The sequence below is a fragment of the Panthera leo genome, chromosome A2 (assembly GCF_018350215.1).
Source record: "Panthera leo isolate Ple1 chromosome A2, P.leo_Ple1_pat1.1, whole genome shotgun sequence".
In the NCBI taxonomy this organism is placed as follows: domain Eukaryota; kingdom Metazoa; phylum Chordata; class Mammalia; order Carnivora; family Felidae; genus Panthera; species Panthera leo.
In genome coordinates, this window is record NC_056680.1 from 6,259,894 (window position 1) to 6,287,279 (window position 27,386).

Sequence of the window (27,386 nt, forward strand, 5' to 3'; positions counted from 1 at the left end):
GTTAAAGGGTGAGTAAGAGTTATGCGGCCGAGGGAGTTCCGGGAACAGCACTGAATGAGCAAGGTGCAGGTGGTGTATGTGGGCAAAAGTGGAGAGGTAGGCGGGGTCAGGCCATGGGGAACCTCAGAGGTCAAGGCTATTAACAAGACTGTCCGGAATGGTGTTCTGTCGGCGGGGCTGGTCTCTGGGAAAGCATCTCCGCTTTACCCCTGGAGACCTGCCCTCCGTAATTACCTGGAGCGTGACTCATTCCCTGTTCTGCGGAACTTCCTGTGGGGCTGTTTCCTCTAAGGGACAGATAGTAACATCTGGCTTTGAATGCCTCCAGCGGTAGGTAGGTTTGTGGCTCCTTAAACCTGGCGGGGGCGGGTACTCTCAGCCTGCTGGGAGCGAGTCACGGCCGTTGTGGCCCCACAGGCCTCCTTACACAGGCATGGGGGTATGGTTGGGGGTCTGTGGTTTCGACGCTAGCTTTAACTCGACGATACGGGGTGATGATGATGGACGCTACGTACCCCTACGTACCAGGCACCATGCTAAGGGCACCCCACATATTTTCCTGTACATAAACTCGAATCTTCTGTGATCTCAAAGATCTGTCCTGAAAATTGTCTCCAGGAGGCAGACCTTGATTCCCGCCATCGTGAGAGTATGCTGCATTGAGTTACTTCTTGCCAAAGCACAGAGTAGGGAAAGGGAAAAGACGGTCACCTGGCAGGTGTAACCTTAGCCAGGGGGTGAAGGTTAATATCCTCAGGGGTGTTGTGTCGGTAGCACTTATCCCCTGATAGGAGGAGGCAAGAAGGTTCCTGAGCCTATAACCCTAATTATGAGAAAGCATGGGACACACCCAGATGGGGGACATCATACTAGAAACCCAGCTGATACTTCTCAAGACCGTGAAGGTCACGAGCAATACAGAAAGACTGAGGAAACTTCACAGGCCAGAGAAACTAGGGAGACAGGATGACTAAAGATAATACAGTATTCTGAGTTGGGTCCTGAAACAGAGAGAACCTGAGTGGAAGAAGAAATCTGGTGAAATCTGAGGAAAATCTAGTTTGATGAATAATACTGCCCCCGGGAGCCCAGGTGGCTCAGTCGGTTAAGCGTCCGACTTCAGCTCAGGCCATGATCTCCTGGTTCATGGGTTCAGGCCCCACATCCGGCTCTGTGCTGACAGCTCAGAGCCCGGAGCCTGCTTCCGATTCTGTCTCCCTCTCTCTCTGCCCCTCCCCCACTCATGCTCTGTCTCTCTCTCTCTCTTTCAAAAATAAATAAACATTTTTTAAAAAAACTTAAAAACTTACTGCACCAATGTTGGTTCCTAAGTTATGACAAATGTACTGTGGTCACAGGTGATGCTAACATGGCAGGAACCGGGAGGAAAGTTAGAAAGCGACCCTCTCTGCTCTCTCCACTTTTCTGTGATTCTAAAATTAAAGTCTAGGGGCACCTGGAGGGCTCAGTTGCTTGAGCGTTGGACTTAGGCTCAGGTCATGATCTAGAGGTTCGTGAGTTCGAGCCCCGCATCGGGCTCTCTGCTGTCAGTGCGGAGCCCGCTTCGGATCCTCTGTCCCCCTCTCTGATCCTCCCCCGCTCGCGCACACACTCTCTCCCTCTCAAAAATAAACGAAGATTTAAAAATTAATAGAAAATTAAACTGAAAGTCCAGGGGGGGAAAGGGGGGCTACTCACCCCCTCTGGAGGGGTAGGAGGAGTTAGTTTGTTGTGCCAAAATACTGCTAAGAGTTGTATATAGACTCTGCAGAGTGGGGGTGGGGTGGGATGGTCAGCGTCCCTAACCCCCACGTTGTTCAAGTGTCTGCTGTACAATTCTGTTTGTTCGAACCATCCAGATCGTGGTATTTTGTCAGGCAGCCCTAGCTAACCCACCGCCTGAGTCAGAATTTTGCCAGAGGATTTTTGCAACGACAAAAAACCGAGGTAGCCACAGGGTCCCTGCCCCTAGGCCCCCGGTGCTCTCCAGGGAGCCTCCACTTGGCAGGGGTGAAGTGGGCTGAGGGAGTAACCAGCACAGGAGGCCATGAGAGAGAGATTTAGAGGCAGTAAAGTTGAGAGACTGGCTGCCATCCGGAGGGTTTGGCGGGGCCACCGGACTCACCAGAGCTCAGGAAGGGTTTGCCGCACAGGGGACAGCTGGAGTGGCCGACGAACGTCCCCTGGGCCAGCTGGTGCCCATGGATGCATTCCTTCCTCTCTCTAGCATCCTGACCCTTGTCCTTTGGTTGTGCTGGGCTCTTCCCCTGTGGGGGACAGAAGCGAACCTCAGAACGCCCCGCGCATTCGGATCTCCCTGGCGTCACAGGGCTCCAGGGCCAGGGGCAACCTGACAATTGTGGAGAAGGTGGACGGGGTACCCACCCCCACCCCGGTCCGGCGCCCCCTGACCTTCTCCTTCTGTCTGGTGACTCTACAGCGGAGGGAGCTCAGTCTGCGTTTCACCCTGGTGCTCCTGTCACTCCGCTCAATCTTGCTGGCGCTGTCTTCGCTCCTAAGGGGTGGAAAGATGAACAGGGAGGGGCGGCAGGCCCAGGTCGCTCCTGGACCCCACGTGGAATTTGTCCCCTGCGTCCCCCTCGTCCTGTTTCGCTTCTTCTGTGGTCCCCGCACTCTCTCCTCCCTCCTCTCAATCACTTATTCACTCAACAAACACAGATGGTTACCAAGTTCCAGGAGATGGGGGTACCGGGTTCACAGAGGGGACTGCAACATGGTCTCAAGCTTGGGGTCCCTCAGCGGGCCCAGGCTGGAAATCTTGGCTCTGTCCATTTCTGCCTCCTCCCTGCTATTCACCCGCGACCCCACCTTCTGATCAGCCTACGAATCCTGCCCATTTTTCCTTTGGGGTATCTCTCAAATCCTGCTCTCCTCTTCCCCCTTACATCCCAGCCCCGGTTCACTGCCATGCCTCTCCTGGATTACCGGCACCCCCTCATTTAATGAATACAGTTGACCCTTGAACAACGCAGAGGTTGGGGCGCCAACCCCCTGCACAGTCAGAAATCCGTATATAACTTCTGACTCCCCCACAACTTAGCTACTGAAAACGTAAACTGTCAATTAACACATTTTTTATGTGTTATGGGTATTGGGTACTGTGTGCTAACAATAAGGCAAGCTAGAGAAAAGAAGATGTTACTACAAAAATCACAAGGAAGAGGGGCGCCTGGGTGGCTCAGTCGGTTAAGCGTCCGACTCTTGATTTCAGTTCAAGTCATGATCTTGCGGTTCGCGGGTTTGAGCCCTGCGTGGGGCTCTGCGCGGATTCCCCGTCTCCCTCTCTATCTCTGCCCTTCCCCACTCGCTTTCTCTCTCTCTCGAAAATAAATAAACGTTTTGTTTTTTTTTTTTTTTTAAATAAAATCATAAGGAAGAGAAAATACATTTAGGGTCCTGTACAAGTATTTATTGAAAAAAATCCACGGATAAGTGGACCCGCGCAGTTCAAACCCGTGTTGTTCAAGGATCAACGGTATTTATTGAGTCAGCAGCAAACAAACCCAGCCCCTGCGGAATCTATCCACTGGAGGGAGATCCACACCTCCAGTCTGCAGACCCTGCCCTCCCCCCAGCCCAGTCTGTGCTCGCCATTACCAATCACCAGAGAGCGGTGCTCCAGAGTCTCAGAGGTGATCTGACCCCTGCTGACTTCCCTCACCTTCCCTCTTCCCAGCCCCACCCTGACACCATTCCTTAGGCCTTTCCGTTCCCCAGGAAGGCACCCCTTTCTTGCCCCCGTCCTCCTCCCCATGTGTTGGTGAACCCCTACTCTTCCATCGGAAGCCAGCTCAAGCCGTCGCCTCCTCCCGGAAGTCCTCCTCTGCCCTCCAAGGTGTATGAGGCGCCTCCCCAGCCCCTACCTCCATCGTTGCCCTGGCAGTTCCAGTGAGAGGATGGCGGGGGGGGGGGGGGGACCCCACCTCCCGCCCCCAGCTTAGGGTCCTGCACAGAGGGCCACTGGTAGATGTGCGCAAAGCCAGGACGGGGCCCCAGCCTGAAACTCCCACTTGAAACTTACTCAGACAGGAACTCAAACCAGGTGAGGTTTGAGTGGGCTTCTCCAGGGGTCACTGACAAGCGAGCCCTCTGTCGGGCCCTGCAGGGTCAGAGGGGACAGATGAGTGGGTCGGCAGCCCCTCCTTCCCCAGATGTCCCATCTCCTGCCTCTCCCCCCACCCCCACCTTCCGGTGCCCTGGAGCCACATCCAGGACCCCACCATCCCTCCCACTGTGGGCTCTATCCACGGTCACTGTGACTGGTTTCCCAGCAGAGGGGGGGGGGTAACACCTCTCGGCCAAACAAAATCAGCACGTCAGGAAGACTTTCTAGCAAATGGCAGTGTCTTGGGAAAGAGGCATCGTTTCTCATTTGTGTACAGGTACCTTCTGGGCTGGGTCCCCCCACCCCCCACATGTCCCCTGTCCTTTCCCACGTGCATTCCTCCCCCCACCTCTCCCATCCCTGTTTTCTCCCCTATCTCCCCGTCTTGTCCACACCTGTCCCCGCAGGCTTTCTCCCCACACTGTCCTTCACGTCTGGTCTGTCTTCCCAGCCCCGTTCCCTCACGCGTGTCCCCCTTCCCACTCACCCGTGGTACTGTCGAAGTTCCTGAAGCACCTTCTGGACAATCAGCCTGGGGTAGGGGGCGGGGGAAGTGTGTAAAAACAGCGCACCGTCGCCCTGGTTGTAGACACATCCCCCAAGACGCGCTGTGACTGCCCAGCCGGTCCCCAGGTCCCCATCCAGCCCCTGCCCGGGGGGGCTCAGCCCCTCCCCCGATGCCATAGTGAGAACCTTTCTGAGGGGCCTGGGTCTCTCCTCTGGGAGAGGGATGGGGTGGGAGAGAAGACCGAGGTCACGGGGGGCTTGGGAGGGACCCCCGCCTTGGCCCCCTGGCGGTCCACTGGGGGTCCCCTCCCCACCGCGAGGCAGACACTCACACGTGATCCGGTTCCACGTGGTCCTTTTCCATGCACTCCAGCACCGGCGGCTCCAGGCCTGGAAGCGGCCCCCACCCCAGGAGGCATAGGTGTCAGGGGGCTCTGGGGCAGGCCGGCCCTGTGTGGACCCCCTCTGACCCATCCCTGCGGAACTGGAGACCGTCCAGAGGGGGCTTGCCACTCGGGGAGGGGAGGCACCAAGGGGGCAGAGATCCAGTGTCGGAAGTGCACCCCTGTCCCTCCCTCCCTCCCCCCCCCCCCCCCCCCCCCCCCCCGTGTCTCAGGAGTGCTTACTGTATGCCAAGTGCTGTGCACAAGTGTGCTCAGTGAAGCCCCAGGTAGCCCCCTGGAGATATGCTCATTGCTCCCTTCTTACAGAGAAAGCCACAAGGGCTCAGAGATTTCTAGCAAGTGGTAGATCTTGCGGTTTGTGGGTTCGAGCCCCGCATCGGGCTCTGAGCTGTCAGCTCAGAGCCTGGAGCCCGCTTCGGTTTCTGTGTCTCCCTCTCTCTCTGCCCCTCCCCTGCTTGTGCTCTGTCTCTCTCTGTCTCTGTCTCTCTCCCCAAAATAAATAAACATTTAAAAAAATAAATTAAAATTAAAAAAAAAAAATAAAAGTGGTAGTTTTGGGTTTAGACTTTGGGTCTATCCGACAGCAGAGAGACACAGGCTCTTAGGACAGAGATTCAGAGATAACGAGGGAGACGAAGGAGGGGACAGAGGCAGAGACAGAAGAGCCCTAGGTGAGCGAGGGCATTGAGGTGGTGCGGTCCACTCTGGCTGGAGGCCCAGAAGGATGGGGCAGATGCCAGAGGCCTCTCCCCCTCTGCCCCACCCCCCACAAGGAGTAGGGCCCCAGTTCCTGCCCCTAAGCCCCCTCCACCAGCAGCCCTTTCCCAAACTCTCAGGCCCAACTGGGGTCCCATCCAGGGAGTCCCCCAGCAGAACTCCCCTACCCTTCTTGGTTTGAATGAGGGAACCCCCCCAGGCTGGGCTACCTTGAACAGCAGGAGTGGGCACCTCCAAAGCCGGAGAGATTTCCAGGGAGCTGATCTCATCAAAGGACACGGGAACCGACCGTGACCTCACTCTTTTCTCAGGGCTGTCACATTCCTGTGGGGAATAGGCATCTCGATAAGCCAGGGAGGCAGCCCGGACTGCAGGCCAGCTCCCCAGATAGAGGGTCCCTAGCCCCATCCTCCAGCCGTTGGCGGGGGCTTGCCTCGGCCACCGGGCACAGGGATAGATCCCCGCAGCAGCAGCCGAGGGCTGGAGCCCCGAAATCTGAGCTCCGGATGTCAGCCCATCAGGGATTTCTCCCCAGGTCATGGTCCTGGCCAAAGATGCCTCAGCCACAGGCTACAGCCCTGAGGCTGGAGTCCCAGACCTGAGACGAGATCTACCCGGTCACCAACGGGGCTTCCTTCCAGCTGCAGAAATGCAGAGACATCCCCCCAGCCTCCCAGACCATGGGTTAGACTTGTGACCTAGGATCCCCTACTGTGGACCCCACCCCAGTGAAGAACGCTCAGGCCTGGGCTGGAATCTCAGGACTCAGTGACTCCCCGGTTATGGGCGGCCCCATGAACAACCCCGCTGTGACAGTTAAGTCCCACTAGCTGCAGGTAAGGAACCTCTTCCCTCCCACCCGCCGCGCTGGCTCCTGGGTCCCGAGCTGTGGTCCCGAGGGTGGTCATGGGTTGCACCCACCTTGCCTGGGTGCTCTGCTGGGGTCGCACCCCCAGACAGACACTGTTGGGTCCAGGCCTGCAGATCCTCTCCCGGCAAGTTCAGAGCAAGGCTAGCCAGCGTCCGAGGGAGACAGGGCCCCTCGTTCACAGCCGCGGCCTGGAGGCTGAGCCTGGCGGAAGAAGAGAGGAAGGCAGGGCTTCAGTGTGTCTTCTCCACAGGGCTGTTTCCCCAGCTCCACATCCAGGGGCTTGGGGGGACCTGTGGGCCATCCTTCCCGGGGGGCAGGGAGGAGTGGTCAGGGTATAGGGGGGTGTTCAGTCTCCCCATATGGGAGGAGAGGTCGGGGGAGCCTTGCTGGGGACTTTGCAGGTAGGTCCACACCTTTGCACGGAGGACACATCATGTTTACCCAGACCGGATGTCTGTTTGCGGTGACTTGGGAGGGGTTGAGGGAGGCAGGTGCGGGGTGGGGGGGCGGTCAAAGCCCCCCTCCACTGTGTGGGGCTGCTGCTGTGTGTGGAGTCGAGCACACGTCTGTGTTCTAATCACGAGTGCATCCGTGGCTTGGTGCATACATGCGCGACCAGTGGCACCTCACACATTTAGGCTTTTATGTAGGGGCTGGAGCGGGGCGAGCACGGACGCCTGCAGGCGGGTACGCTCGCTCGGTGCGCACGGGCCCGTGTGTGCACCTGCCGCGCGAGCCTACGGTCTTCGTCTCGGGGTCGTGCGTGCTTATTCAGCGGGCACGCGGGCTCGTCCGCCCTCACAGGCTGTGTGTGCGGGACGCATGTGTGTCTGGGGAGCTGGTCTTTGGGGCTTCCTCCGCCGACACTGCAGACACCGCCCCGCCCCCTTGCAGATTGCAGGGGCGAGGCCCCGCCCTGTCCTGGGGGCGCGTCGCGGAAGCCTGACCTCTGCCAGCTCTCGGAGCAGCTCCGAGACCTTTCCCAGCTGCGTCTCCGAGGCCCGCCCTGGGACTCTGCCGAGCTGGAGAAGGGGGAATCTCCTCCGGCCTCTTCACTGGGGGGGCCGCTGTCCCTGGCCTCCCCAGGCTGGCTGTGGGAAAAGGCCCCAAGGCCCAGGTCCTGGAGATACTCGCTGCCCTGAAGGGCCCCCAAGTCCAAGCTGAGGTCCTCGGCGCTGTCGCTGAGCTGTCCTAGAAGGCCATCCTCCTGGAGACCCGTGTGGGAGGGGAAGAGGGCGTTGACTGCGGGTGCCAGAGGCCCCTGCCCATCACCCCCCCCCCCCCCAGGTGGGGTGGAATGTCCCCCAGGCGATCTGTCTAACCTGGGCCTTCACGGCCTCATCCCAAAAAAGGGGGCTGGAAGTCGAGACCTCTAGCCCTGACTCCACCTTGCTAGCTGGGTTTCCCTCCCATGGGCTTATAAAAGGGGGTAATAATCTCTGCTCTGCCCCCCCACCCCCACCCCCCGCCGCCTTGTTTAATGTCTTCGAAATCAGTTTGTAAAAGCTCAGCACACAGATAAGTCATCCTTGGCGCTAAGGGCAGAATTTCATGCAGCGCTGGGGCTCCCTGCCTTGTCCCTGGGGTGCTTGGTACATTTCCTCATAGGTCTGTTGGACCCCAAGTGTCTGTCCCAGGCCCAGGCTAGGGTGCAGCAGGTGAGGACCTTGCCTCAGGCACAAAATCAAAGCGGGGGGGGGGGGGGGGCCTCAAACTCAGGAATCCAGAAAAATCAGGTTAGTATAATATATATATTTTTAAAATCAAGAGTCAGGGGCGCCTGGGTGGCTCAGCGTCTGACTTCCGCTCAGGTCATGATCCCTCGGTTCGTGGGTTCGAGCCCCATGTTGGGCTCTGGGCTGACAGCTCGGAGCCTGGAGCCTGCTTGGGATTCCGTGTCTCCCTCTCTCTCTCTCTCTGCCCCTCCTCTGTTCACACTCGGTGTGTGTGTGTGTGTCTCTCAAAAAATAAATACACAATAAAAATAATAAAAATAAATAAAATGTCAAGAGTCATGCAAAGAGAGTCACGATGAACAGATGATCAAAATGTTAAATCATGACAGTACTGGACCCTGTGCTAGTACGACTCACCTCACTCCCGTCCCCTATTTCTGGCCCTGCTCCCTCATGGCCTGGAGTGCTCCAGCCAACACCTTCCCCTCTCTGGCAGGGAGAAGCCCAGGGGGCACATTACAAAAGGCTCTGGGGCCAGCCCCCTCGGCAGCCTCAAGCTGCCACCCACCCACCTGCGAGGCAGCGGCGTGCCAGGCCCCGTGAGACGCAGAAGATACACAGAAGTGGACGACGATGTGCCAGCCGCTAGTGCTCCCCACACAGTCATCCCGAACTAAACCTGCATTGTCGCTAATCCCACAGCAGCTCCACCAGGGGGCACTGTTGTCCCACTTTCCAGATCAGGAGACTGAGGCTCAGGGAGGAACAAAGACTCACCCTGGATCACACACAGCCAGACTCAAACTCAGGTCTGTTTGGATCCAAGCCCTCTGCTCTGTCTTATGCTTCTCTCTCCTTGCCCTATTCCTTTTTCTCTTCTCTCTCTCCTTCCCAATCATTCTGCCATCTTTTCCCCCAGCCAGGGAACTTGCCTTTCCTCTCCTTGCTGTTCTCCTAGTCCACCTATGGTTGGCCTGGCAAACTCCTATTCATCCTTCAAAAGCCAGCTTGGGCATGACCTGTGGCACAGAGACTTTCCTTGTCCAGACTTTTGTTAGGAGTGTCCTCAGACCGGGTTTGGTGGGTAGGTGGGTGGATGGGTGGGCTTCTCCCCACTGCCTCCTGCAAAGCCAATGCTGAGCATGGCCCCAGGCATCTATGTGGTCTCAGGCAGCCTGTGAGACACTGTCCCAGCTGGTGGCCTGAAGGGGCCACGAGGGATCACGGCCCCCTTCATGGACTCTACACAAGTCCCCCAGGAGGGCGCCCGGCTGGCTCAGTTGGTAAAGCATGTGCCTCTTGATCTCAGGGTTGTGAGTTCAAGCCCCAGGTTGGGCATAGAGATCACTTTAAAATAAACAAACAAACAAACAAATAAAAAGATGGATGGAGATGTTAATAGATGTGCTTAAAAAGAAGAGGTCCCCAAGGATAGTATTGCCACATAAAATACAAGGCACTCAGTTATATTTGAATCTCAGATAAACCCCAAGTATTTTTTTAGGGTAAGTATATTCCAAAGCATCGTAATATTTGACACTTAAATCTAACTGGGTGTCCTCTGATTTGGTTTCCTCAGTCTCGCAACCCTAACTCTGGACCATTTGCTCAGGCAGGGCCAGTCCTCTACCGGGAGAGGGAGAGCAGGGGGGCCCCTGCTATTGCCTGGTTTGGGGTATTTTCGGGGAAGCTTCCAATTCAACATTGAAAGTACCTGGAAAGACGTGCTTTGCAGGGTCTGGCTTTTCCCGCTGACCTCGCCTGCCTGGAGCTCTCCACGGTTTTTACCCCTTCCTCCTTCTTTTTCTTGTGGTAAGGTAGACATGACGTAAAATTTGCCATTGTCATCATTTTTAAGTGTGCAGCTCGGTGGCACTAAGGTACCGGGTAGCTTCTAATCTGCTGCCTGTCTATGAATCTGCCTAGCCTGGGGACCTCAAGTAAGTGGAATCGTACAATATTTGTCCTTTCGTGTCTGGTTTATTTCACTTAGCCTAATGTTTTCAAGTGTATCCGTATTCTAGCATGTATCAGGATTTCATTCCTTTTTAAGGCTGAATAACATTCTGTTGTCTGGGGCACCTGGGTGGCTCAGTCAGTTAAACATTCAGCTCTTGGTTTCGGCTCAGGTCGTGATCTCACGGTTCGTGAGTTCGAGCCCCGTGTCGGGCCCTGGGCCGACAGTGTGGAGCCTGCTTGGGATTCTCTCTCTCTCCCTTTCTCTCTGTCCCTCCCCTGCTGGTATGCACTCTCTCTATCTCTCTCTCAAAATAAATAAATAAACTTAAAAAAAAAAAAACCCTTCCATTGTCTGGAAGGACAGCCCTGTATGGGTATCGGCAAAACCACATGTTGTGTCCCATTCATCCCGCGATGGACACCCGGTTGTCTCCACCATCTGGCTGTTGTGAGGCACGCTGCTGGGAACGCGGGCGTGCAGATCTGTTGGAGCCCCTGTCCCTGCTTTTAATTCTTTTGGGAGCAGGAGGTATCCCGGGTTTGACTTCTGGAACACCCTCCATACGGCTCGCACGGCCTCCCTTTTCCTTGAATCTTCCCTTCGGACCCGCTGATCTTTGTCCTCCCCTCCCTGGCCGCTCCTTCTCTGCCTCCACTTCCTCCCTCTGTCCTTCATACGCCAGGCTCCCTCTTCTCCCGCTTCTCCCGTCTCTGGCTGCGGCTGGCCCCGGGCGCCCCTCCCCTTCCTGTGACCTCCTCGCGGGTCTCCCCTTTCCCCAAATCACTCCAGTCCCATCCCTGGTGGCTGGACAACCTCTACGGACTCCCATCTCCCCTGCCACTGCCCGAAAGGTTTCCTCGTGTCTCTGGTTTTTCTCCTTCTGTAAACATAAACATGTCAGGACAGCCTCTTGGCCTGGGCCGGGCCCCCTCCCCCTCCTCTGCATCTGGCCTCCCTCACCGGAGGCAGAAGTGGGATTGTGGCCAGGGCTGGGGGTGGCAGGGGTGATGGGCAGTTGTGGCACAGGCTGTCCTAGCTCCCAGCAGCAGGTACCCTGAGGGAGACGGTGGGGAGGGGGGGTGCCTCATCCTTTGCTTCGAAACCTCTTTCCTCCAACATTGCCCGGGCGAGAAAAGGTGGGAGCCAGCCCAATGGGGGCCTTTCCAGGCATCCGACTGAACAGTGTATGCTGGGCCTGACGCCCCAGAGAGGAGGCGATAAATCCAGGCTCTTGCTCATGGCCCCTGAGGAGCCTGGGCCTCCGGCCACCGGGGGGGGGTGTGGGGGGGGGGGGATGAGCTCCCCCAGTCAGACTCAGAGGTGAGATGTCCCCGGAATGCCCACTCTGCAGAAGGGCTTACAAGGTGCAGATTTGGGTCGTACACGGATAAACTTCAAAATGTGAATAGTTCCTTATCTTGTATCGTTAGTAAGCCACGGCCTGCCAGAGCAACTTTAAGCGTGTGGTTTCTCCGGTTCCATTTCATCAGGTAGGAAGGGAGACGGGCATCAAACAAAGTACAAATAAATGGCAGGGCAGATGGCTCCTGAGTAGAAAAGCCTTAGTCAAAGGGTTGCCTCCCTGGTATGACTTGTATTAGCTCAGTGTGACCTCGGGCAAGTTCCAGCCCCTCTCGTGGCCTCAGTTTTCTCATCTGTAAAATGGGTGTCATGCTGCCTTCTTGTAGGATTACTTGCTGTGTGGGTACGAGGTGGTGTGGACACATCGCAAACCCTGGATCAGTGGAAGCGATCTTATGTTAGTGGTTGTTTTCCTATTTCGGGACTCAGGGCTCTTCCTCTGGGGGGGAAGATGGTTGTGTTAGATGCAGTCACACAGTCCGTCCCTGCCCTCCCGGAGCTAGTTGGATAGGAGGGATGGTTTAACCCAGCCATTAGAATCAAGGGTGATAGAATGTTCCAGGAAACAGGCTGAAGAACTGAGGGAGGCCAGCTGGCCCTGTCTGGAGGGACAGGAATTCTGGATCGGAATTTTACTTAGAAAATCCCCTCGGGGTGCCCGGCTGGCTCAGCAGGTGGAGTGTGTGGGCTCCTGATCTCAGGATTGAGAGTTTGAGCCCCACATTGGGGATGGAGATTACTAGAAAGAAAGAAAGAAAGAAAGAAAGGAAGAAAGAAAGAAAATCCCCTCTACTTTCTTTTTTTTTTTAATTTTTTAACGTTTATTCATTTTTGAGACAGAGAGAGACAGAGCATGAATGGGGGAAGGTCAGAGAGAGGGAGACACAGAATCTGAAACAGGCTCCAGGTTCTGAGCTGTCAGCACAGAGCCCGACGCGGGGCTTGAACTCACGGACCGCGAGATCGTGACCTGAGCCGAAGTCGGACGCCCAACCGACCGAGCCACCCAGGCGCCCCTCCCCTCTACTTTCAAGTACAAAACCAATGTAATCGTTTGTGTAAACAAACCTATTAAGTCTTCTGCAGACCCCTCTGCCAGGCCAGGGGATGACCAGCTCAGCTGGAGTTACTAGGCTGGACATAAGGGAGCTTTTCCAGAGCCAGGCTCGAGGTCTGCTCTAAACATTTAAAGGCTCCCAGAGACTGGAACCAGAAGTCCCCTGCCCGATGCCCTGGTCAAGACCACCTCAAAGTGTGTGATCAGCACTGTTGGGTCTGAGTTCACCCCAACCCATCCCTGCACCTACTAATTCTGGTCTCCCTGCCCTTTCCTCCAACAAAAGTATTGAATGCTGTCTCCAGTTGGTATCTCGAGGAGGCTTCTGAGACAGTTGTAGAAGGCTCAAGATGGAGGCGGGCCATTCAGCTGCAAGCCTGGTGAGGTCTGTGTTTCCCTGACCAGAGGTGTGAACCCTCAGGGCCCAGCAGGCCCCTCCCAGGACCTCCTTGGAGCAAGCTGAGACCTTGGGAAACAGAGTTAAACGGAATATTTTTGTACCCGATGTTTACAGATGCTGTTGGGAAGTTATCAATAAAAAGACTCTGTTACTAAAAGGGGGGGGGAAACCTGGGGCGCCTGGGTGGCTCAGTCGGTTGAGCGTCTGACTTCGGCTCAGGTCATGATCTCACGGTTCGTGGGTTCAGGCCCCCACATCAGGCTCTGTGCTGAACACTTGCTCAGAGCCTGGAGCCTGCTTTGGATTCTGTGTCTCCTCCCTCCTCTGCTCGCGCTCTGTCTCTCAAAAATAAATAAAAGTAAAAAAATAAAAATAAAAAAACTATTAAGTACAACCCAATTAGGAAAATTTAGACAATCTTTAGATACCTTCCAGAGCTCATCCCAAACCAAAAAAACCCTATATCCAACCACATAAAATAGTGTCCATATGACATGTAAATGATCTCTCGAACTGGTCAAGTTTCACATATTGGTCAAGTTTCATGTATTTTAAAAAGGTCTACATCTTACCAATTAGTAGACAGGAGACTTTCAAGAAGTGTCCTATTAAATGTAAAAAAGAAGGAGAAGAAGAAGAAGAAGAAGAAGAAGAAGAAGAAGAAGAAGAAGAAGAAGAAGAAGAAGAAATAGAAGAAGAAAAAGAAAGAAAGAAAGAAAGAAAGAAAGAAAGAAAGAAAGAAAGAAAGAAATCAGGGGGTCTTCCCGGAGGAGGTGATAGCGAAGGAACAAATAAGAGTTGGTGAGGCAGAGGCCACAGGTGAGGGCATTCCAGGCATCAAAAGAACAGGATGTTCAGAAGCCTGCAGGTTTGAGGGATCCCGCTGCCTTCCAACAACTGGCGTTCCTTCTGTCTGGAGGTGTGGAGGGGGGAGATGGGGCCGGATCAGCAGGCCTGGTAGATCACGTAAGAACTTAATCTCTAAGTTCCAAATAGCGGTGGTAGGGAGTTCAGGCAGGGTGGGGGTGGGGGGGGGCGACTGTGGTTTGTCTTCGGAAAGATCAGAAAGACCAAAGATGGTGTGCAAGATGCAGAGTTGAGATGGGCCGGGAGGGGGGAGTGGGGAGGGGAAGACTGGTGGAGTGAGAAGGACCCCTGGGGGGGGTGAGTGATCCTGGTGGCCTCCACCGGGGCAGCGGAGAAGAAAGGAGAAACACGGACAGGGGTGCAGGTGCAGCGTTCACAGGGCTCGGGTGAGAGAGCAGGAGGGAAGGGACAGGGAAGTACCTTCCACTGGCCTCCAACTCTGGTGACCAAGTAGATGACAATGACAGGGACGCGGGGGAGGGGTCCCCCCATTACCACCTCATCTGCCCAACTGCCTGCAGCTGACAGTTCCTATGGGAAGAGGTCCAGAGCCCTGAACTGCACTTGGGTCCTGCTCCTGTCTTTGTGCACACTGGATCCTTGCTGACCCTTGGGCCGATTTTTTTCTTTTTTTTTCTAGAGAATGAGAGAGACTGAGAGAGAGAGAGAGAGAGAGAGAGAGAGAGAGAGAGAGAGAGAGAGAGAGAATCGCAAGCAGGCTCCATGCCAGCAGCACTAAGCCTGATGTGGGGCTCGAACCCAGGAACCGTGAGAACATGACCTGGGCCGAAACCAACAGTCAGACACTTGGGACACTTAACTGACTGAGCCACCCAGGCTCCCCCACTTGGGCCGATTCTTACCCTGCTGGGCCCTAGTCTCTCCTCCTACAAAATGAAGGGACGGATACACAGGACGCCTCGTGTGCTTTAACTGTAATGGACCCTCCTTTAGTGTGGGGGGTGGTGTAAAATGCCACCCAGATCCCCCTTCAGCAAAGATGTGCCAACCCAGATGCTGGGAAGGATGTCAGCAGGTGACTGTCGGCTGTCAGACCCCTTCCAGGAAGCCACACCTCTTCCTGAGCCGCCCACAGGCCACGCCTGATTGATGTGGGGACACAGCAGATGTGTGGTCTGCCCACCTCAGCCTGACTTGGGACCACTCTGCAAGGCTGCTCTGGCCCGGAGCTCCCCGGGGAAGCTTTCTCCTCCTTTTTCCTCCATCTGTCTACCCACCCACCCTTCCTTCCTTCTTCCCATCCGTCCGTCCGTCCGTGTACCCCTCCCTCTGTCAGTCCCTCCTTCTTCCGTGCACCCATTCGTCTCCACATCCCTCCCTCCCTCTCCTTGCCCCAGGAAGGATTCCAGCCTCCTCGTCGCTGGTCAAACGGGACGGTCACTACCTTGCCAGGTTTTAATGAGAGTTCTCGGAAATAATGCACGCCGAGTGCCTGGTACAAAGCACGCCTAAAAGTGTATGTGCCGCCCCTGCTGTCGTCGGCTCCCGCCCGTCTCAGCCACCAGACACCTGCCTGCTCATCCTCCATGGTGGGAAAGTCTGGGCACCCAGGCCTCCAGGGGCCGCCGCTGCTCCCGGTGGCTGATGCTGCTGCTTCAGAGTCAAAGGGCTGGACACATGGCTTGGGCTCAGAACCTGTAGAGAAACGAGGGACGAGGTGTCAGGGCCAAGTGCGACGGGCTGAGGGGAGAGGACTCTTGAGTTCTGCAGCTGCTGCTGCTCTCCCGGGGCCTCGGTTGCCTCATCTATAAGATGGGCTGGTGGAAGGAGATGGTCTCAAAGATCTTGAAGCGAAGACACGTGCGTGCCGTCACCTCCCCATCCTGCCTCCTGAGCCTGTGGCAGACGTTTGTATTCACACAGGAGGCTCTTTCCTGCTGACCAATCATTCAGCCCCTCGTACTCCCACCTCCCTGCCCCCTCCCCTGCCCCGGGACCATTTCTAGCAGCTCCTTAGAGTTCATCAGAGCGGACTCGTGAGATGAAATTGATTTGTCATACCTGCTCTGGCAAAAAGCCCTCATTCGAGAGAATGGCTCCTTAAGACCGAGCACAAGCGCCCAATGCCCACATTGGGAGGGTCTCTGATGGGGGGACCCCAGGCTACCCCTGCCTTTGGGTCGTATTTGAAGTTTCAGGGTTTTCTGGTTGCCATGGCAGAGAGGAGAAAACAAGGACTTTAGGGTCAACCAGACTGTGTCCTTGCCTGGACTTGCCTCTAATGGTTGCACACCTTTGGGGAAAGTACCTCTTTGAGCCTCAGTTTCCTCACCTGGGAGGTGGGTGTGACAATGACTGCCTTTCAGAGCTGTGGGGAGGATGCAGGGGCCCTAGTGTGTGGAGCGTAGTCCTGGGGCACTTGGCCAGTCTTGGCCACCTTCCTTGCCCTCTAGGTCAGGAGGGTGCCCTGCCTTGATGTCAGGTCTTGGGCTGAGCCCCTTGCTATGGGAAGGGGGGTGTACCCACTTTTTCTCTCCCCCTGCCCTTTACAATGCAGCCAGCACAGTCCCCCTACCTATTCGAATCCCCGCGGAGGCTCCTGATCGCTCGCAGGAGGAATATTGAGACTCTTAGCCCGGCCACTGATGTCCACCAGGATATTCCTTCTGTGCCTGGTCCCCGCCCCTGCGGGACCTGCTGCTTGAGACCCTCCCCTTCCGTTCCTGCTCTGAGGCTGCCTGCCTGAAGACCTCACCCTGTTCCTTCCAGAAATTTCCGTCCGCCCCCGACCTGTGGTGCCTCTCTCATGTGCGTTTCATTTCCTTGCATTGCCTCGACATCGTCCCTGCTCCAACCCCCCTCCAAAGACATCCCTGACTCTGCCAAGACCAGGGAGGAGACCAGCGCGTCCTAAGTGACAGCAATGGCGGTCTCAGGTGGGGCCGAGATGGGGTGGGGAGTGGGAGGTCAGATGCCTTTGGAAAGTGCCGAGTTAGGTCCGCAGCTTGGGTCCCCTGTGGCCAGGTGACCCCATGGACCGTCCTAGTTAATGCTGAGCCAGGATAATTACGAGCCAACATCTGCTGTCATTCTCCAAAGGGTCTAGCTAGGGTGATATGTTTGTGGCCACCTTGCCTGCGACCATTGTTGCTGGCACAGGGGAAGGCTGGTGATGTCCCTAACCCAAATAGGCACCAGTGGACGAATAGATACACAAGAGGTGACGGAGGCACACGGAGCAGTAGGATTCAGCCACTAAAGGGAAGGGAGTTTGGACACTGCTACAACGTGAGGATTGACCTTGAAGACCTTACAAGCGAAGAAGCCAGTTGACAAAGACCACATGCTACGCGAGTGCATTTATATAAAGTGCCTGCAGCAGGTGAAATCTGTAGAGACAGAAGGCAGATTAGTGGTTGCCTAGGGCTTTGGGGGAAATAGAGGGCTATGGGGTGATGGCTGAAAGATACGGTTTCTGTTGGGGTGATGAACATGTTCTAAAGTTGTCGCAATGGCTGCATAATACTGCGGATGTAGTTAAAGTTATCGAACTAAACACGTTGGATGGGTAAACCGGCTGGTGTGTGAATTACATCTCAATGAAACTGTTGCTCCCGACATTCCTGGGGCCCCTTGTAGAACTTTGATGGGGCAGGTGCACGCGGGCTGCCGCTCCGTTTCCTTCAAGGTGAATAAGCCTTTGATGCTCCGGGCCTGCCACAGTGTGTGAGCACGTCACTGCTTCCACCACGCCTGTGCTCCCGTCGCCCTCCTGGGCTGACAGAGGGCCTCTGCTCTGCTGTCCTCCTTAAGTCTCGCCTCTCCCGCCTTCCCCACCCTGAAGCCAGGGCCGCATCTATGACTCAGAGAAATGTCGGAATAAAACAAGCAGGCTGTGAGGGAGAAAAACCAGATGTGGGGCGGGGGGGGGGGGGTCCGGGAGGCTGATGCGAGTCTGGGAGGGGAGGTGGAGCTGGCCCAAGGGTCTGAAGGGTCTGAAGGGACTGAAGGGTCTGCCTGCTTCACTGGGCAGGGGCTTCATGGAGGCCTGAGGCCTCGACAGCCTGTAGAGGCCAAAGGCAGAACCTCAGACGTTGGGTTCTGCGATCCACAGGCTGAAAGTGAAAGGCCAGGGATGAGTTTACCTTTTCTATGGAAGCTTCTGAGCCAAGAATAGGCTGGACTTGACTTTGATGACAGACTCAACTCTGATCCTGGTATAACATGCTGAACCCCAATCTTTGTGTCACAGACTATAAGTCCTGATGCCAAAGGTCATAGACTGAACTTTGATTCTGGTGTCATAGACTGAGCCCCATCCTGGTGTCATGGACTGAGCCCCCACCCAACATCATAGACTGAGACCTGATCCTGGTGTCATAGACTGAGCCCCATCCTGGTGTCATGGACTGAGCCCCCACCCAACATCATAGACTGAACCCCATCCTGGTGTCATGGACTGAGCCCCCACCCAACATCATAGACTGAGCCCCATCCTGGTGTCATGGACTGAGCCCCCACCCAACATCATAGATTGAGTCCTGATCCTGGTGTCATAGACTGAGCCCCATTCTGGTGTCATGGACTGAGCGCCCACCCAATATCATAGACTGAGACCTGATCCTGGTGTCATAGACTGAGCCCCATCCTGGTGTCATGGACTGAGCCCCCACCCAACATCATAGACTGAGTCTTGATCCTGGTGTCATAGACTGAGCCCCATCCTGGTGTCATGGACTGAACCCCCACTCAACATCATAGACTGAGTCCTGATCCTGGTGTCATAGACTGAGCCCCATCCTGGTGTCATGGACTGAACCCCCACCCAACATCATAGACTGAGCCCCATCCTGGTATCATGGACTGAGCCCCCATCCAACATCATAGACTGAGCCCCATCCTGGTGTCATGGACTGAGCCCCCACCCAACATCATAGACTGAGTCCTGATCCTGGTGTCATAGACTGAGTTTCCATCCTAGTGCCACAAGCTGAATCCTGACCCTGCTTACAGACTGAGCCTTGATTCTGATTTTGCACACTGAACTCTGATTTTGATGGCAGATTCTCTTCCCCCAGACGCCAGACATTGTCTCCAGGGGCCTCTGGTCATTGCTGCCTAGTATTCCCATCCATACTCCAACCTCCAGCTGCCAAGACCAAACTCATTGTTTTCTTTCCTCCTCCTATGTCCCTGTGGCAGGGTGACCGTACTATCTTCCCGGTGACCTGGCCAGAAACCTGGAGACCAGCCTTCCCTCCTCACTACTCCTCAGGACAGCAAGCCCCGTCAATTTCACCTCCCTGACATTTCTTCACTCTATCATCTTTTCTTTTCTCTGCCATTGTTTGAATTTCAGTCCCCGTTCTCTCCATGCCCAACCACAATTCTTGTTGGGGTTTTCTCACACAAACAATGGTCAACCACAATTTCTACCCCGCTATTGCACTGTAATTGGTTTACTTGTTCCCTTCTCTCTTTTTTTAATGTTTATTTTTGAGACAGAGAGAGAGACAGAGAGTGAGTGGGGGAATGGCAGAGAGAGAGGGAGACACAGAATCTGAAGCAGGCTCCAGGCTCTGAGCTGTTAGCACAGAGCCCGACACGGGGCTTGAACCCACAAACCGTGAGATCATGACCTGAGCCGAAGTCAGATGGTTACTCGACTGAGCCACCCATGTGCCCCATTTACTTGTTCCCTTCTAAGCCAGGAGTTCCATGGGCTATATCTGGTTCAACATCTGATTTTATAAATAAAGTTTTATTAGCACAAGTCACGTCCATTTGTGTATGTATTATCTACGACTGCTTTCATGCTGTAACAGCCGAGTTTAATAGTTGCATCAGAGACCACGTGACCTGCAAAGTCAAAAATATTTACTCTCTGGCACTTCAGAAAAAAAGCTTGCTGACCCCTGCTGTAGCCCATGAGGTTCATGAGGGCAGGTACTATATCTGACCTGCTTTCACATCCCCAAGCCCCAAGTGGTAAAATCTTATGTGAATTGATCAGCTCCTGTATACCTTGCCTAGTGCTAAGCCTATCAGGTACTTTGCGTTCTTCTATCCTCATAAGCCCTCAAGTGCTCCCTTTACAAAAGAGGAAACTGAGGCTTAGAGAACTTGTCGTAGGTCATACCATACCGGTAAGAGGCAGAGTTGGATGTGAACCCAGGAATTTCCACCTCCAAAGCAGGGGTTTATAACCACCAGGCTATCCTGTGGTAAGCTGATGAAAGTATGGATGAGTGAATAAATGATTGGAAGGGTGGATGGTTGGATGGATGAGTGAATACGTTGTTGGATAGGTGGACGGATGGTTAGATAGTTGGCTAGCTGGCTGGATGGCTGGATGAATGGATAGTTGGTTGGCTGGATGGTTGGCTGGATGGGTGGTTAGATGGTTATATAAATGGATTGATGGATGCTGGGATGCATGAATGAATGGATCCTTGGCTTCCTGGCTGTTTGGATGGATGGATGGGTATATGGTTAGATGGGTGAATGGTTAGATGGTAAGATAGGTGGATGGTTATGTGGTTGGATGGATGGATGGATGGATGGATGGATGGCTAGTTGAATGGATGGATAAGGTGGATGGACGAATGGGTGGATGGTTAGGTGAATGCATGCATGGATAGATGCATGGTGGCATGAATGGATAGTTGGCTAGCTGGCTGGTTGGGTGGCTGGATACATGCAATCACAAATACATGGATGCACGGGCGGGTAGTTGGGTGGCTGGCTGATTGGATGGATGGATGATTAGATGGATGGATAGATCATTGGTTAGATGAATGTATGCATGGATGGATGCATAGTTGCATGGATGGATAGTTGGCTAGCTGGCTGGTTGGATGGATGCATGGATATGTGGATGGATGGATAGTTGGGATAGATGGGGTGGCAGTGTCCAGAGACAGCGAGGCATTCGTTACATTAAGGAAATGGCATTCTGAGGGGATGAGTGGGGGAGGGGGAAGATGTAGATAGAAGGGGGGCAGGACAGAGTCAGAGAAGCCAGGCAAGAGGGAAACCCAGTTAAGGCACAGAATGTACTCATTACGGATTCGGCGAGGCAACTTCCCTGCAGGTCCTAACTACCCTTTCCCCAGCCTTGTTTCATTCCCCAAATCCAACCCTATCATTTTCCCAGGAAGTCCCATTAGGTGTCCAGATGGCCAGTTCCAGAGCTTGAGAGGGGCACACAAAAAAGCCCTCTTCCTATGTATCTCCCTACTCCTCCCAGGGCTAAAGCCTGGAAGGACACTGTTAGGAAAGACTCTACTCCCCAGCACCATGCTTCTCGCTAAGGAGCCTGGATTCAGGTTCCACCATTAGCCCCTGCAGCCCCAGCCATAAAAGGGTGTAAGAGTGACTGCTGGTGTCCTCAGCTCACTCCCCCACCTGCCAGCCTGTGAATCAGTCTCAATGTGCCTGGGCAGGAAGATGGGGTGGGCGGAGAGGCCAGGAGCGGGTGGAACTTCATAAGGGTCTGGGTCCCAGACAGGGACTTTGGGGGTCCATGGTTGATGCACTTGTTCTCTGGTATTGCCATCCACTGGTGGATTTAAAAGCCCTCCCCAGACCCTCCGGCTGCCCACACTGGCAGCTTCGTTTACCAGTCAGAACACAGCACAGAGGTAGCTTTGGGATGGAACTGTTTCCAGATCCTGGCCCCTCCAGCATGCGCTTGCTATGTGACCTCGAGCAAAAGTCACTCAGCCTCTCTCAACATCACGAGGGTTCAACAACCGGCGAGCAACTTCTACCTTTCTGGCTATTCTTTTCTCGCGTCCCAATCTCCGGGCCTCCCTCTGTCTCCCCGGCCCCAGCCTCCAGGTCCTCTGATACTCCTGTCTCCTTCTTGACCCAAGCAGGGTGCCTGGTACACATTAGGCCCTCAACCAGTCTGCGGAATGAATGAGCTAATGAATCTTCTCCCTGGCTTCCCTCCTGCATGAACACTCACTGTCACCCTGGACAGGCACTTGGCTCATGCAGGTGACAGTGGAAGCTAAGCAGTGGACTGGAGCGGGTGAGGGTCGGGCAAAGGTGGGAGGCACGGGAGGAAGGACATCCAGGAGGCTCCTATCACACTGTCCCCCACACCCTGTGGCCCCTGATACTGGCTGGTTATCTTCAAGGGAAAACTCATCCTGAGATTTAAGGAGAAGCGTCTTTTTGCCAAAGCGATTCGCCCAGGCCTCGGGGGATATAATACAAGGGGCCTCTCCAGCCCCCACAGAAGTAAACTGAGGCCCCAGGACCCGGGAGGGGACCGCCACGAACCCCTTTCGTGTGTTGTGTTTGAGGGAGATGTCTGCCAGAACCCCTCGGAGTCTCAAACCTCCTCTCTTTGGCTGCCTCCCTAGCTTCCATCCTGCCATCACCCAGGAGCAAACAGCAGCAGGAACCCCCAGCCAGTCACCAGGGTGCCCCAAGGGAGTTCTGGGGTGGATTCTCATTCTGCAAATTTACCTCCCGACACAAGGTCCTGGCCGAGCCTGGGGAGACGGTTCCTCTGAAGTGACAAGGACCCCATAAGTCTGTGATGTTCTGTTGGGCCCCGGGGGACTAGGGATCGTGGAATTTGGGGCCGGATCAGGCAGAGCCTGTGCCCCAGGCAAAGGAAAGGCTCCAGGCTGTCCAGGGAGCCCTGCTGGGGGCGGGGGGACATGCCTGCTGGCCACTGCCCGCCCCCTTACCTCTCTTGAAGGCCCACCGCTTCAGCCACCGCTTGGAGAGGGCTGGCCAGGAGTGGTTGAGCGCTGAGTTAGCCATGCGGGCCCACGCGTGCGAGAGTGGTGGGTGCACAGCAGGGGCTGAAGCAGGAGTTTGGCCGGGAATCCCTGCCAGGATGGGGCTGCCAGCAAGAGGGGCGGAGACTGCCGCCAGGGGCGGCCAGATGCATCAGCTGATGGGAGCTTGGGGCCAGGGCAGGGGGGCAGGGGGGCTGGGGGGCCAGGGACTCCAGCCTGGGGGGGAAGGCCAAGCCCTGAGCACAAGCCCCCCTCACCCCTTCTCCATCTATAGGCATCTCACCCTGACCGGACTAGACATTCTCAGGACGGGCCGAAGAAAACGGCACTGTGACTGGTGGTGACATTGGGGTCCTCAGAAGACAAGTTTAGACTGGGTCCTGAGGTGAGCTTGGGTGTGTGTGAACGTCTGAGTGTGTGTGCGTGCACCACTGGCTGTGATTTTGACCCTGCGTTTGTGAGTCTGCACACAGAGTGTGTATTTTCACATCTGTGCATGTGTGTGTGTGTGTGTTTAAGTTTTATTTATTCAAGTAATCTGTACACCCCCCGTGGGGCTCGAACCCACGACCCCGAGATCAAAGTCACGCACTCTTCCAGCCGAGCCAGCCAGGCGCCCCTGTGAGTGTGTGTTTGAGGGCAAATCTTGGGTGCCAAGTTGCCCATGTGGGGGTGAATAGGAACATCTGGGTGGTTCTCCCCTCAGCGTTTTGTTTTTTTAAGTTTATTTATTTATTTTGAGAGAAAGCGCGAGAGAGTGTGAGTCGGGGGGGGGGGGGGGCAGAGAGAGAGAGGGAGAGAGAGAATCCCAAGCAGGCTCTGTGCCATCTCGGGGCTTGAACTCCTGAGCCATGAGATCATGACCTGAGCCGAAATCAGGAGTCGGGCGCTTAAGCGACTGAGCCCCCCAGGCGCCCTTCCCCCCAGTTTTATTGAGATACAATGGACCTACTGCACCGTGTGCTTTTAAGGCACACGGGATAATGACTGGACTTTCATATACTGTGGAATGACCACAACACATTTCGCTAACTTCCATCACCCCATTTAGATGCAAAAAAAAAAAAACAAACACCTTTTTTTCCCTTGTGATGAGAACTCTTAGTTTCTACTCTCTTAGCGACTTCTCCAGCACACCTCGCAGCGGCGTTAACGCTGGTCACCACGCTGTGCGCATCACATCTCCAGGACTTACTTATCTTGTCACTGGAAGTTGGTCCCTTTTGAGCCCCTTCCTCCAATTCCTCCCCCCACCCCCACCCCCTGCCTCTGGAAGCCAGAAATCCAATCTTTTTCTATGGGTTTGGTTGCCGTTTTCAGATTCCACGTTTAAGTGAGATCATACAGCATTTGCCTTTCTCTGTCTGACTTATTCACTTAGCATAGTGTCCTTGGAGTCCATCCATGTTGTCCCAAGTGGCAGGACCTCCTTTTTTATAGCTGAATATTGTTTTTAAAAAAGACCCCTGCGATTCTGTGTGTGTGTCTGAAGGCCGGATGGTATCTGTGGGGTTGGATGTACAAGACTCACCTGGGACCTGGGGAAATCTGCTTCTGGTACCTGGTCCCTGCCCGGGTTCCTGCGTGTCCGCGCGCGGTTGTGTACGTGTGAGTCGGGTGCGTGGGCTTCGCGTGCGAGGTCAGGTGTGCGGGCTCCGGTCAGCGCGCGTGGCCGTGCCGGTGCTGCCCCCTGGTGGTGGGGCCTCCCTACTGCACCCTCGCTCCCTGCGTCTGGTCTGAAAAATTCTTTGTTCCCTGCTGACCCCCTCCCCCCACCCCCCAAATCCTTTGTGACCTCCCAGCCCCAAACCACTGTCACTGGTGAGAGGACCAAGGCTTTCTTCTTTCTGGAGTCCTGGCCCGCTGCCGCCCTCTCAGAGGAAAAGTCTGTCTGTCCCTCCTTTCTTCAGTGACCCTCTGTCCCCTCCCTTCCCGAAGGGTTATCTGCACGCCTGCCTTTGCCTCCTGACACCCGCTTGAGCCCACAGCCCTTGTAGTCTTATTTCCACCCCCTCCAGTCTTCTAGATCTCTCTGGGGGCTAACTCCAATGGGAGAGTTTCCAGCCTCACCTTTCCTGACCCCTTCTTTCTTGAACGCCCCTCCCCCACCCTACGCCCCAAGCTTCTCCTTCCTGTTCCGTCCTCCAGTTTCCCTTCTGCCTTGGCCATCTTCCTTTCTCTGTCTGGCCTTTTTTTTTTTTTTTTAATTTTATTTTTAAGTGTATTTATTTATTTTGAGAGAGAGTGCAAGACAGTGCAAGTGGGGGAGAGGCAGAGAGAGAGGGGGAGAGACAGACTCCCAAGCAGGTTCCTCAGGGTCAGCGCAGAACCCGTGAACCGTGAGATCGTGACCGGCGCCAAAGTCGGACACGTAACCCACTGGGCCACCCAGGCGCCCCTCTCTGTCTGACCTTTAAACTCTGCCCTTGGCCATCACGTGCCCTCCTCCCCATCTGCACATCCCTCGGGACGTCAGCTCTCATAGTGTGAGTAGGTGACCCCACATCTTCCGCTAACGGAAAGATACAAAAACACCCACACTTTGCACAGCAGCACCCAGCGCACTCCAGCACACGCGGACAGTGGCGGACACACGCGCACTCAGTTACACGCAGACGGCCAGGCTCGTCCATGGAAACCCGGAGAATAGCCCGCGGAGCCGAGCTGCGGTTTGAATGCCCCGGCTCCCGCCACACACGTTTCCCTGCACGGGCTGCAGACGCCTCTCGGGGCTCCCCGACCTCCGGGGGGGGGGGCAGGTGGGAGGACTTTCTGTGGGTGCTGAAGCCCCGCCCCGCCCAGGGGCCAGCCAGCCTCAGGAGGCCAAGGCCGGGTTTGCCATTTCTGCTTGGCCCTCTCTCACCAGAGCCCAGCCTGCGGAGATGGCAGACATTGGGGTCCCCCATCAGTCTCTCCCTTTTAGGGGTGACTTAGAAAGTGTCTAGATGCACACCTGTCTGGGCCCGCTCAGGAAAACAAGGCTCTGGGTCCGGCAGGCTGAGCTCCTACTGTGCTTCCTGAACTCCTACTGTGCGCCCGGCACGTGCTAAGATTCACATGCAAGGCCCGGGACACCCTGGGGAATGCGCCCCCTGAGCGTGGCATTCAAGGCCTTTCCCTTGTGCCCTCAGCCTAACTCGCCAGCTCCGTCCTCCCGGACCCCAGCTCTCCCCTCCAGGTTCACCCCCTCCCGGTTCTCCTGGGCCACCAGACCCCACGGTGCGTGAAGACTGAAGCGGCCTGCGGGCTGGGCGGCCCCGGGGCTGGGCGGAAGCGGGCCTGGGTGTGCCCTGCTGGAACCACAGCCCTTTTCCCCCCTCGGCCCCACCCCGAGGCGGGCGGATGTGAGGCTCCCCAAGGTGGGCCTTGCTGGGAGCCAGGGGGCGCCTCCCGGGGTCAGAGCTCTGACCTGGAGGGCGTCCTGGGAGCGGCGTCCTCCTCCTCCTCCTCGGAGGACCTGGGAAGACTGGGGTGGGCCCAGCTCACGACTGCCATGGGCCTTAATAGGCAGCGTTTGTTTTGAAAGTCAGATGCCGGAGCCCCAATCTTTGGATGCTGCTTCAGGGAGGTCCGTGGGGGCCCCCGCGATCCGGTTTAGGAAGCGAAGTCTGCCCGGGGTGGGGACTCTGCCCCAGGGAGCACCCTCATTCACCCCCTGTCTGTGTCCCTTAAGCAGGCTTTGGCTACAAGGGGGCTCTATCTTCTTGTCGGCTGCACGTGTCGTGGACCCCAGGCCCCGGGGGCGGGGTGACCTTTTGGGGGCACAGACCTCTGCAGAACAGACAGACGGGTCAAACGGTCATCCCCGCCCACTCAGGAAGCAGGCTGGCGGGAAGGTGGAGGGAAACAACCTGTGGTGTCTCTGCTGCCCCTCAGGACCCTGCCTCCCCCCCCCCCCCCGCCCCCGCCACTGCCACTCTGTCTCTGTTGGTCACCGGTCCCCCAGGCCCCCGTGAAGGTCACTCACCAGAGAGAGGCTTGTCCTCGCTGCCGTGGGTACCCAGCCCGGCTACCAGCTCCTGTGGCCCCCACGACCCATGGCTAAGGCTCCCCGGCGGCCCAGGGGGAGCACTGGCGGGGCCCTCAGGAACCGCAGGGTGACCCAACTCTGCCTCAGCTTCCTCTTTCTCAACCGCCTGCCCGCCTGCCCGGTGCCTCTGTGGACCCCAGCCTTGGGGGGAGGCAGGGGTCTGAGGACAGCCCAGGCCAGGTTCTAGAAGCAGGGAGCCTCCCCGGCCGCACAGCTGGAGCACCCTGAGAAGTGGGGTGGGGAGCAGGGCGGGGAGTCTCAGCAGCCTCGCCCCCACCCCAGCGGCTTCCTGTGGAACCAAGTGCTGAAGAGGAACGGGGTGCCAGGGCCTCACCCGGGCACACGGGTGCACAGAGGTGCACAGGGCACACGGATCGTGTATGCACAGAGACACGGGTGCTCCGACCCCCAGGGACCCGCACTGGCTCGTGCGTGGGGACCCACGGGGTCACATGGACACACGGAGCGACCTGGGTCCCCGCGGCGTTCTGGTAAATGTTTAACAACCACCTCTCCGGCAGAGAGAGAGGGAGAAGCCCTGATGTGTATGCAGCATGTGCTGACTCCTGTGGTGTAAATACTCCCCCGTAGCTGATTTCAACACCGACCTGATGCACTGAGCGTCCAGTCGGGAGGAAGCGCTCAGACACGGCTCCAGAGTGTTGCTGGAGTGGGTACTCGGGCAC

At 56.0% G+C, this 27,386-nt stretch overlaps 1 protein-coding gene across 1 annotated transcript; it reads right to left on the minus strand.

Moving 5' to 3' along the window:
* Positions 1-1,652: 1,652 nt before the first annotated feature.
* On the minus strand, positions 1,653-27,136 carry LOC122205576 (rho guanine nucleotide exchange factor 18-like; the record flags this gene model as incomplete). The annotated part of the gene is made up of 10 exons (XM_042914077.1): positions 1,653-2,267; positions 2,413-2,515; positions 4,043-4,120; positions 4,614-4,658; positions 4,966-5,023; positions 5,964-6,078; positions 6,676-6,826; positions 7,573-7,832; positions 15,482-15,603; positions 26,638-27,136. Coding segments are annotated over 10 exons (1,638 nt in total), but the record flags the coding sequence as incomplete, so codon positions are not given.
* Positions 27,137-27,386: the final 250 nt, after the last annotated feature.